We start from the raw sequence: 13,577 nt of genomic DNA, 5'->3' as shown, positions 1-13,577 counted from the left end.
TCCGATACGCATCTAAGAGCCAAGTCTCCTGGCTGGCAATCAACCTCTGAGGACATTTCAACGTCTCATGCTTGTCTCGGTACGCCTTCCTGGTGGCGACCATCCTGCAGCCAGGATTTCGGCATGGGAACTGTGCTTTCCGCTTACAATCAAAACGCACGTGTCTGTTCCAATTGCCGATGTTCGAGAATTGCTTGTCACACCGACGGCACCTTGGTTGATCGACGTTAGCTTGAGCTCTTCCCTCGTGGGGCTCCCGCGGTCGGGTTGTGGTAGTTGGCATAGTACTACAATAGGCCGAGAACGTCAGCCGATTGGACACAAAACAGATGGCTTTTTGCGGGGGGAGGGGAGAAGGGGCCGGGTGGTGGCATCTTACCTTTGAACCACTCTTGATGCCTCAGAGATGGTCAAGTTCGAGCCCAGGGTTTCCTGGTTTGATTGCACGAAGCTTTGGGAGGCCAATCCGCCGTTGTTCTGGGTCTTTTGTTCTCTCTGCCAAAACGAAGAAGACGAAAGCTTGACGTACAAGGAAAGGGTAAAGAGGTTTCGCTCTTCGAAATTCGCAAAGTAGAGATTCCGTCCAGTGACCAACTCGGCGCGTAGATTTGGTAAATTGAATGAGTCAAGAACTGAATTTTTGATTTTGTGTAAGTGATCTGAACAAATATACAGTGTGACATACCCATTGGAAATTTGATAAGAGGAGTGTGTCCTTACTCAATAGAAATGAAAAAATGAAGCCAAAGATAGCTCCAGCCATCATCAGCACGATGACAGGCTCAGGAGGTCTCGAACAGATTGGCAATTTTTTGACATCCGCATATGCTCGCGGGTTTTCCAATCCGTCTAGGATTCTCAGCTCTAGTGTTTGGTTGGTGTCTGTAGCGCCTTTGAAGCTTTGGTCGTATTCCGGCGTGGGACACTCTTGTTGTTGATCATTCTTTTCGGGGGTATCGACCAGCGGGAAACGAGAGATTAATTGGGAAAGTAGCTGCTGAAGTTGGATCAAGGTATCGTTAGAGCCATACTCTTGTGGTGCATTGGATTCGACTTCCTCAAACGACTTTTTCCAGACCGCTTCAGCAATAACATCGAACCTAGGGAGGCTGTGTTCCGGGACTATGATCCTCCACCGATCTAGGTCATTAACAAAGCTCGCTCGAAAATCTGGATTGCTCGGATCTTGTGAACCCATGACATACGCCACCTGGAGGAGACGATAGATTTGCTCAAGGGTATCTGGGCGCTTGCCTTTCAAGAATCGGCGGATTGTTGCTACACCTTTGTCCCAAGCCCTGTAATACCGCCGGGAGATAAAGCCATAGGGATTCGCATTCATACCAGCAGCTTTCTGGTAGCTAGCTGCCTGCTGATCTAGTATAACTTTCCTGACCTTGTCACGAAAATTTTGGTCTTCTGCCTTGAACGCTGCATGAAGCCTGCTTGTTATGAGGCGTTGCTTCTCGTCTGTTGAGGGACGGCGTATGACGCGGAATCCAGCATTTAGTGACAGGCTCATCGATGTAAGTTTGCCCTCCCCCAAATCATCAAAAATGATATTGCTGAATTGTAAGCCGAAAGTATCCTGCAAACCTGAGTGGTAAAGTAGGGACTTGATCCGGGATGAAATTTGGCAGTCGGCCGTGACGCGTTCCAGAAAATCTAGCTCTGCCTGGCTAATTTGACACGAGTAGTTCAGTGTCCATATCAAGCAGTCTTCAACGTCGACCGGGACTTCCCAGCCATCGGCCCAAAGTCTCAGTTCGCTTGTCGCTAATTCAATGGCCTTAAGAATGTGATGTTTCTTCGAAGGGAGTTTGCTGGAGCACTCAATTTCGTTCTCTAACTGTGCGTGAGTGGCATAGCCACCAACTTCGTCAACCTGACAGGGAGAGTCTGACGCGATTTGAAACAGTGAATGCCAATTGCTTTCCTCAATTCCTTCGGTGTGATCATGACAATGTGCTTTGAAAGCCTCATCTACCAGCATCAGATCGTTCATGGTTGACCGGTGTCGCATATCTCGCCAGTAGGTTTCAGGAACGATGCCTTGATCATAGAGATATTGGAGGTTGACAATGTTGAACATGGATCGGTCAAGAAGGAAGTCCTCCGTCAGAAGCCTCAACTCGGAAGCGTTCTCAGCAAACAGGCATGGCGAGTTTGGATCTTCCAGTTCAGATAAATTTGCTTTGAGAACAGGGTACTGCTGCACGATTTCCACAAGACCCAGGACGTACGGGTTCGTAAAGGTCAGCATATGCCGTAGGAATGGGCTCCATATTGTGATTTCGAGTCTTCCTTGTGTCCAATCCCTGGATACAGAGAAGGTATATGTGGTAGGAGCATCATCACTGTGGTGCTTGAATTCTCCATTGCCGTAGGAGAACATACGGTCGACATGAGTGCTGGAAGTATTAGTGATAGGGAAACACAGAGTAGGCAGAGAGGAGCTTACCCGTCAATGACATCTACCAACTCGAATGCCAGCCGCTCCATCGGCCTCGGCCTCAATCTCTTTAACGGATCATATATGTATATTCACCAACAAGGCATCTCGAGCCAGAGCGATGAGAATAAGGGTATTCACGAAACAGTGTTTGGCGGAGTTTAAGAAGGGGATATATATCTCTCTGTTTGCCCTCAACTCACTCCAGCCAGCCTAGTTCCAACTCCAGTAGGAATTATAGGCATCATGCAGGGCGAGAAGGCAATGAATCAACTTACGTACCATTCCCGCCTCTTGGCGCTGCACGTTGTAGGAATGCCATGCAGTGCCCCCCGGCCTGTGGCTCCTCCGCCAAGCCACCAAACAGCGTAGAGACAACTCGCACCACCAGATTACTGTGCGTTGCATAAGAGTTGCGAATTGAATTCGCAACTCTTATGCAACGCACAGTACCCCTCCCATTTTAAGGTGCGAAATGGGGCACCTTCTGCCAACATATCCCATTAGGCACCAACCTTCCTACATGATAAAAATAGGACGCTACGGTCTGCGTGAATCAAGGAGAGGAATAGGAAGAGGAACATGTTAGGAACGCTCAGGTGAACCGACAATCATTGTCAGCAACTGAAGCAAGGGCTTATGACGATGGTTCGGTCGAGAAATGGCCTCCTTATACTGGCACCCCGCCATCAAGGGTGTCACTATCTCTCATGCAGAAGGGCCTTCAATCCACTACTAACGCCCAAATAATGCACAAGAGGATACCGTCTTGGGCTATATTATTTCTCTGATCTATCACGTATATCCATCAAGAATCTTGCAAAATGAGATAGTAGACAGACTTGTAACAATGAGCTGAATAAGTAGAATTATTCAACTCATTTACAACTGATCCTTAATTGTCTTTTATAGGATGCCCTAGCCGCCGGCCCTTGTCAAGACTATGCTAGCTCGTCCGTGGACATTGTTTTTCCTCGCTTACTTATATCCATTGAGAGTCGTCCACTGCCTGCCTATTCATTGTCAGCCTCTGTCACTAAGGCACAGAGGACAGCAGGTTCTCCCAGCATGATTGTATCCGGATGTCTCTTAGGAAAAACTTGGGGGCCGGTATGTGTACTGTCAGAGTGAGTGCAAACTTGCCCAGGGTGAAGACTCACCCCACTACCACACGAAATGCACAACTGTTATATATGTGCGTCCAGCAGATCCCTTGCACAATGTTTGAAAAACGATATCCTTTACACTCTGTTAATAGCGGTTGCCGGTCGGATCTCCTGTCTTTGAGCCTATGCAATACGTCCTTCCCATCGAAGCACCCGCATCTGGTCTGTTTCACTTCTGCACTTCTTATTTTTTTGATACTCCATTTTTCGCGATGTCACAGCTTCCAGCAGAGTATGTCAAACGTGGCCTTTGGATCAACATTGAGCTTGGCCCGGTCATGGGCAGAATCATAACCACGGATACACAGACTGGTAACCTGGTCGTCGCTCTCCTTGCCCTCCTTACCACATTGGGTGTAAGTCGTTTGTGGAATCTGATTACCTTCTCTTACCATCAACTTCGATCCGATGGTCGTGCGGCCGATGGACTCTTTCGCTAACAGCAAGCATTTCTTCGAACGTTGCCAACACCATGTGCGCTGCTCTTAGAGTGGATCAAGCTTTGGTGGATGTGGAGAAAGACTGATAAAGCTTTTCTTCGCTCATGGCTTCAAATCCTTCTTGGGCTAATATTCACACTCGGAACTGTCTTAATTGGAGTCCTTGTGTCACTCGTGGTAAAGAGTACCGACATCGAAGTTTGTGTCGATAAGCCCCACTGTGGACCTTGGAACCTGGATGCCATCATGAACGCCCAGCAGACCAATGATACAGCTCTGAATCCATACAGGCAGCATATGGACAAGGTCCGAGAGTCCAGCCGCGCTTACGTCCGTGAGTGTTATCAGAACTATTCCATCACTCCCGAACGCTGCAAGTCATTCACACGTCCTAGTATCTCTTTTACCCAGGAACGTCTTGACTGTCCGTTCACTCCGGCTTTATGTAAAGGTTTTGAGAAACCCGCGATTCGACTCGACTCAGGACTGGTCGACCTGAATGATGCGTTTGGGTTGAATCTGGATCCGACAGATCGAGTGAAGGTTCGCAAGACAACGACATGTGCAGTTTTGGAGGTGGAAAATCGGGTCTCGGTCGTCAATATGTCTTCTATCCCCAATCTTTCTCGGCCACCACTGCCAAACGAGCAGGCTATGATAGTGCATCTTGGATCCGCAGGCGGGCACGCGAACTTCACTTACGCCCTGAGTTTATTGATGGCGAATCTCACCTCTGGGTATACTACAAAGTGAGCGCGAATCCCTCGTGATTACTCGCCAACCAAACGTCAGCTGATTGTTTCTGCAGCATCGCGATCAAATTTTGGGATGCATACAACAATGCCATCTCAAGCACTTTCATCCCGCCTCTAGAAATGCAGAGTAGCGATGCCGACCTTGTTGCTATTTTCATTGCGAAAAACGAGATGCGCTATCGCCAGCCCATCAATGACCCCTTCTTTGCAGCACATAGGCGCGAGGACGAAGTCAGTGACCAGCAGAGAGGTAATGTTACTTTCTACAACTCCGACTTTCCAATCTCTGCACTCGGATGCACCTTACAAGTAAGTTCACTTCTTCCCTTGGTCCTCTTCGTCCGCCTCTTCTGCACCATGAACCTATGACTAACTCACCTACTCCAGTATCAGTTCTGTCATGCACAAGCGGCTGGTACACCGGACTCTTGTAGCAATCTCACAGGCATACCAAGTCTGCCGTTCGAAGACATTCCCAATGCCAGCGGCGTACAGGTGGCCGCAATGCAAGAGCTTGTGGGCATCATGTTTGAGACGGACATACAAAGCGCAAACCTTGACCTAAAGGCGCAAAATTTGGCCGGAAATTTTGGATTCTTGGCATCTTTGCCGGACGACCAATGGTCCAGGAAGTAGTAGGTTGGGAGTCCTTCCTCTGGGCCAACCTACAAATGAGCATGGTTGAGTATGCAATCGGCAAATCTGTTCGCCAACCTGATGTGGCGCCTTTGATGAAGACCAACTTGACGGAAGGTAAACAAAAGCTTTGTGGCAAACAGAAGATGAGAAACCCTGGTGGCTTCGTGTGAGTAGACAGAAAGCCTTGCGCATGTTTCAAGTTTTGACATCGTGCCCAGCAACATCAACGTCTTCGCACTCGCTTTCGTTTGCACCTTCACATGCGTTGTCACGATTATCGACCTCGTCCTCCTCAAGTTCTTCATCGTCCGGAACAAGTCTTCTCGCATGGACCGGTGGTTCCAGGATGGCGTCTACCAGCTGCAACGGCGGGCGTACGATGCCCATGGGGAGGGCACATGGCGCCGCCTAGTAAAGGAAGTTCCACTGACCGACCTAAATGAGAAGCTCTCCGAGCTGCCGAACGAATCCTGTGCAAAGTGTTCGTGCTCTAGCGTCAAAAACGTTCAATTGAAACCTTCAAAAACGGCCTAGGATGCTGCAAACCAAATCCACAGGCAACACAATCTCTTCGAAGATGTTGGATTTGACGCAGTATGAGCGCCGACAGCTGCAACATTTTCAACAGGTAGCAAGGATATTGCGAGGAAGGATGATATCTGTTTCATTGTCCTTGTGTCCAGATAGAAAAAAGATCTTAAAAGAAGAGAGGAAATAAAGTTAAATTAAACGTTGACATCATTGAAAATCATCATATTATAAGATGAGTATAACACGTAATTCTTGATGTACTATACAGGAGGATTTAATGTGCCCTCTCTCTTCCCTGGAGGTCCCAAAAGTAAACCATCAGACTATCAATTAAAAAATGACAAAAAAGTTTAAGAATCGGCATTTGCAGGCGGGATATAGTTTGTTGATAATAACACACGCTCAGAAGTCGGACGGAGTATGAGTGAAGCAAGACTGAGACCCCTGAGCAGTACCAGGGTGAGAAGCGGGAGTAGTGGCGGTGCAGCCTGAGCAGCGGCTGAGCCGAAGTTGAGCCGTGTAACTAATTCCTGAGTCAGGCAGCAAAAATGGCCAACCCAACTGGGTTCCAAGGCGTGGTCAAGATTCAGTGCAGGATACCGCAACATCCAGACCCGAATCTTGACCTCTCCTAATTCCATTTCCGCTGTGAGACCTGAGCACACGTGAGTATAACCTGAGCGATGAGTAAGCAGCCCTGAGCAGCCCTGAGCAGCCCCTGAGCATCGACTGAATTCTACCCTGAGCTCCTTATAGGGGTCAGATTCTGGGCCACTCTTCCAGCTCAGAGAGCCCAGTTTCGTGCCCTCCAGGTTATATTATTACAACTGGTACTGCAACGGCATGTAGTGCGACAACCAGTAGCACAACAGCTTGTCGCACGATGCATCATCTGTAGTTAACAGCTGAATACGCTGGCAGTTTGGGACTGATTGGTTGAACGGGTTGTAGACCTGTGGGTTATTGATGATATTGGGAGAGGCTGATGTCAGGTTGGGTTCTGACCGATTGCTTTTAAGCCAGGTAGGGACGCCTCGTCTTGGCTACAGACTTGCAGCCTTGTGTCTTCTTACCGAGTCCCTAGAGCCTCTCCACCATCAAGATGATTCCGTCTTCCGTCTTCTGTATTCTGCAGCAGTAGTCAACCCAGGCATGGCTTTCTCCTTCGGCATTGGTGACGCTGTCATTCTCTCGACAGTTGCCCTTCGACTAGGGCAAGCATTCAGCTCGGGGCGTAGATCAGCACCTTCGGAATTCATAGAAGTTCAAGATTTGCTCTACAACCTGAGCAAAGCGTTGGAGCTCCTCGGCCAGCATGTGGTACCGCGAAATGATAGCGCAAGAATCTTGGAGGCTATGGCGAGCAGTGCCGGGGACGAACCGTCGCTCCGAGATAATGTCCTAGCACACATGATGCACAATTGCAAAGGAGTGCTCAAACATCTGGAAACACTAGTCGACAAGTATATGGAGCTGGACGAGACGCGGAGGGAGACGGAGCTGAGCTACCGCCAGAGATGGCGCAAGGATCTACTGCAGAACTGGAAGAAGATCCGATGGACGACAGAAGGCGGAAATCTAGACAAGTTAAGGAGCACGCTGACAGTCCATGTCAACGGGTTGAATATGGCAGTTAACGCTCTGAATAAGTCCGTCCAAGCATGACTCGTCGTACCAGTCCAAAGCATACCCGTCTAATCTGTCCTTTCCAGCTCTCAGAGTCAGAAAATGGGGAAGCAAGTTCATGGCATACACGATATGCTCGAAGAGATATACCAGTGGTTCGTTGCCAATCAGCAACGCCCGAGAACAGATCCTACAGCACAGATCCCATCAAGGGTTAGCCAGCCGAATACAGAGTCAGACCCAAGCTTGACTTTCACCGTCTACGCAGAGACGTCAAGCAGTGCCAACAAATCCCTTCTCTGTCCAAAAGCTTCGTTCCATCCGGAATGGCTTAAGAGCTGGGGGCGTGCTGGCGGTTCGAGGATTTTTCGTTGCGTTTGCCGCCGGCCTGATGATTACTCTTCTGGAGACCTTCATGAGCGGCAGCTGGGGTGTGCACGTATGGTTCAATACTGCTCGCTTGACTCTAACATGTTTAGATGTGTGAACGCTAACTTTTTTCACTCTATAGTACTAACCGTCAGCCTTATCGTCAGAGTAGCAGGCCGCCAACCTGTCTGGCAGCTGTTCGTCGCTTCTAGCAGCCTACCTGGACCCATCTCTTTACTTCTCACGGGGTTCATGCCTTCCGGTAAGCAAATATGAAACTTGAAAACGAACAAGCATTGATTGCTGTGAACTGAATAGCACTTGGCGAGTTCGAATCGCATATCAATCAGCTCGCCCTTGCTCAAGGACGGCAGTGCCTGAGTAGTGGCATTAGTTCAATGCTAACATACCTTTCAATGATCGAAGGAGAACAGAATGTTTCGATACTAGACTTGAAAAGGTCCGTGGAATATGCTTCGTCTTCTCAGGAAGCGCCTTTGCCGGGGACTGACGGCAGGCTTTTCACAGCTCAAAACAATCGAAAGGACAAATTAAATCCACATCATTCATCTCGAATGGCCATCGGTACACGCAACACTCTGTCGATGTAGTGCAGTTATTACATTATAGATCCATGCCGCACGATAAAATTGATACTCTGGAAAGCCCTGCAAACCATGGACTCCTCCATCAGCCTCATTGCGAGCTTATACTCAATCTCAACTCTACTAATGAAGCAGCGGAAACAGACTCTCACATCTGCCGCCTTATCCTCAATAGTGAGTTGTGTTACTGAAATGTATTGCAGACTTACTGACAGCAAGGAAGTTGACCGGAATACACAATTCGATTATGTGACCAATTCGCGTCTAATACGCATGTCCGACGTACCATGCACTGCGGAAAGAGACAACAGAGAACCAGAGCAGGTGTTATGTACAGGTGTGGAGCTAGAACATGTTAGCATCTCGGGTATGTCTCCTGACTGTCTGCACCCCTCAGTACCCAATACTTGAATTGCTCAACTAGGCCCCCAGCAGCGGAGACGTTTTTCTCTAGCCTTCACGCAATTCAGCAGGAGCTTCTTATTCACTATCTCCGCTTCCCTAGAACCGGAGAGATTATCGTCTTCCAGCGGTACGAAACGCACCATTTTCTCCCTCTTTCCATACTGTCACGAATTACCTTCCCTGCCAGAGAACAAGCGAGGCTAATCTCTGTTCAGTGCCGCTGGTGATCTCATGATTCGCGATTTCTACCTACCCGACGCCCAAATGTCCCTGATCCTCGACCCTTCGACAATGGAACATCGTATGATCCTTCTCAGCGGTTGCCATTCAGTCTCCATATGCATAGAATGCAAGTAAACTTTCTTTGCCACCACACTCATATAGCCGGGTTCTTGCAAAACGTCTACCGTGCCCTAATGACTGAACCCCCTGCATTGTCACAGTATCTGAATTGTTCTTCGAGCAAGTATTGAACAATGATGCCGCGGATGTCGATTGGAATTTTCCGGCGTGGTTCGTACAGTACGAGCCTGATGGTCTCAAAGTTGTGAATCAGCACGCTGGGCTTGGTTTTCTCCGCCAATATCATGAACGCCGTAGGTATTTATATTTCTTTGGGGGCAGCACCTTTCTTGTTCTTGTGTCTTTTTGTTCGGCTGTAGGAGAAAAGGCTGACCTCGGATCTATGGTAGTACACCTACTTGCGCATCCCCCAGCAGAAAACGAAGGACATGATACCACCATGAGCAATCCTACTTAAAGTCTTACCTGCTCTCCGCGCGAAACGTGGTTGTATAGCTGCACGATCGCTCCACTGTCTTTCTATTGGATATATTGAGGGCAATGTAGCAGCTCATCCAGGGCATTATCCGCAGAAAGTGTGTGAACACCTACCAAACCCTCATCTTGAGGGTCTTGACTGCAGGACTGTCCGCGCGAAAGTTATGACCAGTGATACTTGGTAGGTTGCTGAACCTTGTTATGGCTAATAAAAAGATATGAGAACCATTATTTCCGGATATCGTGAAGTTAATGTTCTATCTGGATACACCTTCGCCGTCTAAGAGGAATAAGCAGGATCTTTGACGGATAAATGAGACACTTCATCCAGCTGCCGGAGAGCAATAGTATGCACCTTTTCACGGATTGCCAGTACCTGCTGAAGAGCCAGCTGTTGCACTCAAAAATACAGTTTGCGCTATTTTGCTACGTGTGTCACCAGCGTTTTGTTACAGAATTGGTACGCGTTTTGTCTAAGCCCTGCATGTATTGTTGGTATCTGCGTTTCGCGCTATTTCACTTGACATAGCAACTTTGTATGTATAAATGCGCTCTCCTTTCGTACTGAATAGATAGAACAACTTGTTATTTACATACTATCTATTAATAAGTCAGCATAGTTCATCAGTTATAAGCCCGGATCTCACAGCAATTATATAAGTCAACAAAACTCAAGCAAAAACTACTTAATTAAACAAATTCACAGCGGTTTTTTTCTTCTCTATTTTTAATTTTACGCCGGATTAAGGATGCCTATCAGTATTTACTATTCCATATACAAGAGCGCCTTTTCAGTGGGCGTGTCCAGTCTCTTGATCCCCCCGAGTTATCCCACACATTGGTGATCGTCCAGCTCCTGGACCGCATCCAGTTGTGTTGCCATTCTGGGTCGTCACTGGTCTATATCCTCGACCTCCTACACCCGGGGATTCCTTTCATTTAGAAGGCGGTCATAGCCGGCCGCTTGCTCCAGGTGTGACTGCTCGAGTGCCAGGTTGTTGTTACCACCATCAATCAGCAGGTCCATCGTGAAACTTACCGTCCAGCAGAGCCGAGAATCACCTGTCCTCCTATGCGAGACCAGCTCGTTTGTTGCGTCAAAGGCATCTTGATGCCGAAATTAAGATGATTATCTCGGGAAGCGGGTTTTGAGCATGCCATTCTTCAGCTTTCATTAGAACGGATGTTAAACGCCATGCCGTATTATCTTCGTTCCGAATGATGAGCAATGCGCTTACCATGTCGTACAGCCATTTGTTAGAGTCTTTAGAATCTCGAATCCGAGGCCAATGATGGATGAAAAGCAAATCAGCTTTGCTCTCTTGCTGAAGTAAGACGGTAGAATACTCTGGTTTGAGGCGGAAAAAAACATCGGTATGCTCGAAGATGGGATACTCACCCGCTAGATTCTGAATTGCATTGCCCACGGAATTCAACATAGTCCAATGGTCGCCAACCGCGTTTTTGGGCTGCTGGGAATTGGGTGGTAAGTTCCGATGGGCTACACCATCTGGCCGTACCATGCGGAGTCTGAACTTGGCTACAGTTGACGAGAATCGAATTGATGGCTTCCCATCAGGCTCGGTCCCATAACTCAACGCTTTCGCGCTTTCTGGGTGTGGAGTCGAAGGCTTGAACACAGATAATCGTGGTCTTTTGATCGGTGGCACTTCTGCTTTGGAATCGTCCGCGTGGTAGGCTGACATGTCGGCGATCCAATAAGCATATTCAATTCTTCCAGACCATCCAAGCCAGCTCCATGAAGGAAATCCTAGTCGTCTGCTTAGTATGAGGTCATGGTGCGGCTTCCAAAGCAAGGCTCGGAGGATGTCATCCATGGGCAGACCGAAGCAAAAGCTGTATGTCGTTTTTCTACTGATTTTGTTCAAAGAACCTTGACATGCATTGAGCACATCAGACTCTACAGTCAATGTGCGGCCAGAGAACACAGAGACCAGCGCGTCAAACGTCTTGAAGTCCCATTCCTCCTCGTTTAGGTCGATTCCCGAGCCGTCCTCTCTGAAGTAATCATCGCCTAACCAGCTTTTGATTCCACTCGCCTCAACGCTAGTGCTCACAGAATCGTGAAAGAATTCTGCCTGACATGTCATTGAAATGTATGTGTTGGCAAACATGATACACCGTCGAGATAGCAGCCTCTCCTGCAATGTCCAAGCGCGAGTGTCCCAGACCGAATTGCCGTTGTTATCCCATACAGAGTAGATGAATGTAGCCGTGAGACGACCTGCAACTAGCGTAACTGTCGGCTGAATCGTTTGCAGCAGTGGCCTGGAGATGCCGGGCAATCCCCAATCAGCATCTCGGCCATCTAGACAAACTAAAGTCAAGTAAGCAGAAGCGTATATTCGATCCATCGAATTGATCTGACTTTGCTTCTGCTCCTTATTACTTTGATCAATGCAGAACAAATCTACCCAGAGATACCTTTCACCAATATGTTTGACAAATGTAATAGCGTCCTCCATTGTTTGCGGAATCAGAGTGGGTAGGTCAGTACAAACAGGAGATGCCGCACTCATTGGTGTCTGTGACTGATTTCGCGAATAGAAACATGAAAACTGAGCATCTGGACCTTTGCCCCACACATAGCTCAAAGCAACATACCGGTAATGCTTTTGGCCACTAACTACTCTTCTTGTTTTAGTATCAATGAGGAAAATACTCTGGCTGGGAACAGCCTCCTCGCCGTTACATGCGCTGCCATGCTGGGCATCACATTTTTTGAGCCAAGATTTCACAAGGTCGTAGTTTATTGAGCCATTGAACGCTTCGAGAGGCTCTCTCCAACGAGGATATCTCATTTGTTCAAGGGGTCACGGTTTCGCATCAGCGCCGGATCTTGGTTCAAAGCTGATGCATATGTGTGGCTCGCCCGTCCCTGTCGGTGGACCGGTCTGGAGCCAGACGAAAGGGCAGGGGGACAGGTTTGTGTCAACACCTGCCTTCCTAGACCATGGTCTGCCATCAGGGTCCGACGTGAAATAAATAGCAGTAACTCTTGGCTTTAGATGAGCGTGAAGCCGTTCCGAGTGTTCAGGATCTCCCAGTTGAAAAGCCTCTATCAGGAATTTGCAGAGCACGCATGAGGACAATCCCTCTACGGCTTGAAAGAGATCCCCTACTTTGCGTCGATACGCCTTTCTTGTCGAAGCCGTGTCGAAGATGTTTGAAATTGAGATAGCGGCACAAGAATCGCAGAGGAAGGTAGCTGGCGACGTGCTTTCCGAATTGAGATGCGAGGTTTCAACGGCTTCATAAACAGCCTTTGCGCTTTGGTATGTGGCTTTAGCGCTTTCGTATTGCAATTTTGAAAGCTCGAGATGCTGCACGGCTCTTTGCAGATGTGTATGAGCTGATTCCAGCAGATTGGTCATCGTTGATCAGGGGTGTAGGAAGTGCCCCGCGACAATTTGACCGCCGGACCACGGTCAGGCTCAGGCTAATAAAAATGCTGACCGCGCACGCCCGAGGCCCATCGAAACAATTGGTGTCGCTCTTGGCATGGATTTTGATGACAGATTAGCTGGTACTACGGCTACAGGCCTAATTTTTCTACCCCCCTTGCTGAAAAGATTAGTATTAGTACAAAACGTACTAACGTGGTTCACAAGCAGCCCGCCCATACAAGCAACCCGCCCACTTTTTTTTAAAATAATAATCTTTTAACTATTAGCTAAAATTAAAATATAATAATATAATAAACTTTAATCCTAATATGATAGAATTCTTTCTAGAGTTAGAGTTATTTATATAAGCCAAGAAATATTAATTTGAAATATTACAAAAAC

The 13,577-nt window shown here is 48.0% G+C and overlaps 5 protein-coding genes across 5 annotated transcripts; 2 read left to right on the top strand and 3 right to left on the bottom strand.

Annotated features, from left to right (window-relative positions):
• Positions 1-375: 375 nt before the first annotated feature.
• EPUS_06968 (uncharacterized protein) lies at positions 376-2,395 on the bottom strand (the record flags this gene model as incomplete). The annotated part of the gene is made up of 2 exons (XM_007788080.1): positions 376-659; positions 721-2,395. The coding sequence occupies 2 exons, from the start codon at positions 2,393-2,395 to the stop codon at positions 376-378; spliced, it is 1,959 nt and encodes a 652-aa protein (XP_007786270.1).
• Positions 2,396-3,830: 1,435 nt separating this feature from the next.
• Positions 3,831-5,986, top strand: EPUS_06967 (uncharacterized protein; the record flags this gene model as incomplete). The annotated part of the gene is made up of 6 exons (XM_007788079.1): positions 3,831-3,974; positions 4,062-4,807; positions 4,867-5,122; positions 5,201-5,448; positions 5,490-5,618; positions 5,671-5,986. The coding sequence occupies 6 exons, from the start codon at positions 3,831-3,833 to the stop codon at positions 5,984-5,986; spliced, it is 1,839 nt and encodes a 612-aa protein (XP_007786269.1).
• A 1,149-nt stretch (positions 5,987-7,135) lies between these two features.
• On the top strand, positions 7,136-9,345 carry EPUS_06966 (uncharacterized protein; the record flags this gene model as incomplete). Its single annotated transcript, XM_007788078.1, has 8 exons — positions 7,136-7,632; positions 7,696-8,048; positions 8,121-8,240; positions 8,297-8,585; positions 8,645-8,757; positions 8,807-8,950; positions 9,016-9,115; positions 9,204-9,345. The coding sequence occupies 8 exons, from the start codon at positions 7,136-7,138 to the stop codon at positions 9,343-9,345; spliced, it is 1,758 nt and encodes a 585-aa protein (XP_007786268.1).
• Positions 9,346-10,865: 1,520 nt separating this feature from the next.
• Positions 10,866-12,254, bottom strand: EPUS_06965 (uncharacterized protein; the record flags this gene model as incomplete). The annotated part of the gene is made up of 1 exon (XM_007788077.1): positions 10,866-12,254. The coding sequence occupies one exon, from the start codon at positions 12,252-12,254 to the stop codon at positions 10,866-10,868; it is 1,389 nt and encodes a 462-aa protein (XP_007786267.1).
• Positions 12,255-12,602: 348 nt separating this feature from the next.
• EPUS_06964 (uncharacterized protein) lies at positions 12,603-13,163 on the bottom strand (the record flags this gene model as incomplete). Its single annotated transcript, XM_007788076.1, has 1 exon — positions 12,603-13,163. One exon carries the CDS (start codon positions 13,161-13,163, stop codon positions 12,603-12,605), a length of 561 nt encoding a protein of 186 aa, XP_007786266.1.
• Positions 13,164-13,577: the final 414 nt, after the last annotated feature.

The sequence above is a fragment of the Endocarpon pusillum genome, assembly GCF_000464535.1.
Source record: "Endocarpon pusillum Z07020 unplaced genomic scaffold C711795, whole genome shotgun sequence".
Taxonomy (NCBI): domain Eukaryota; kingdom Fungi; phylum Ascomycota; class Eurotiomycetes; order Verrucariales; family Verrucariaceae; genus Endocarpon; species Endocarpon pusillum.
Note: the sequence above shows the minus strand (reverse complement) of the source record. Positions and strands in the feature narration are given on the sequence as shown.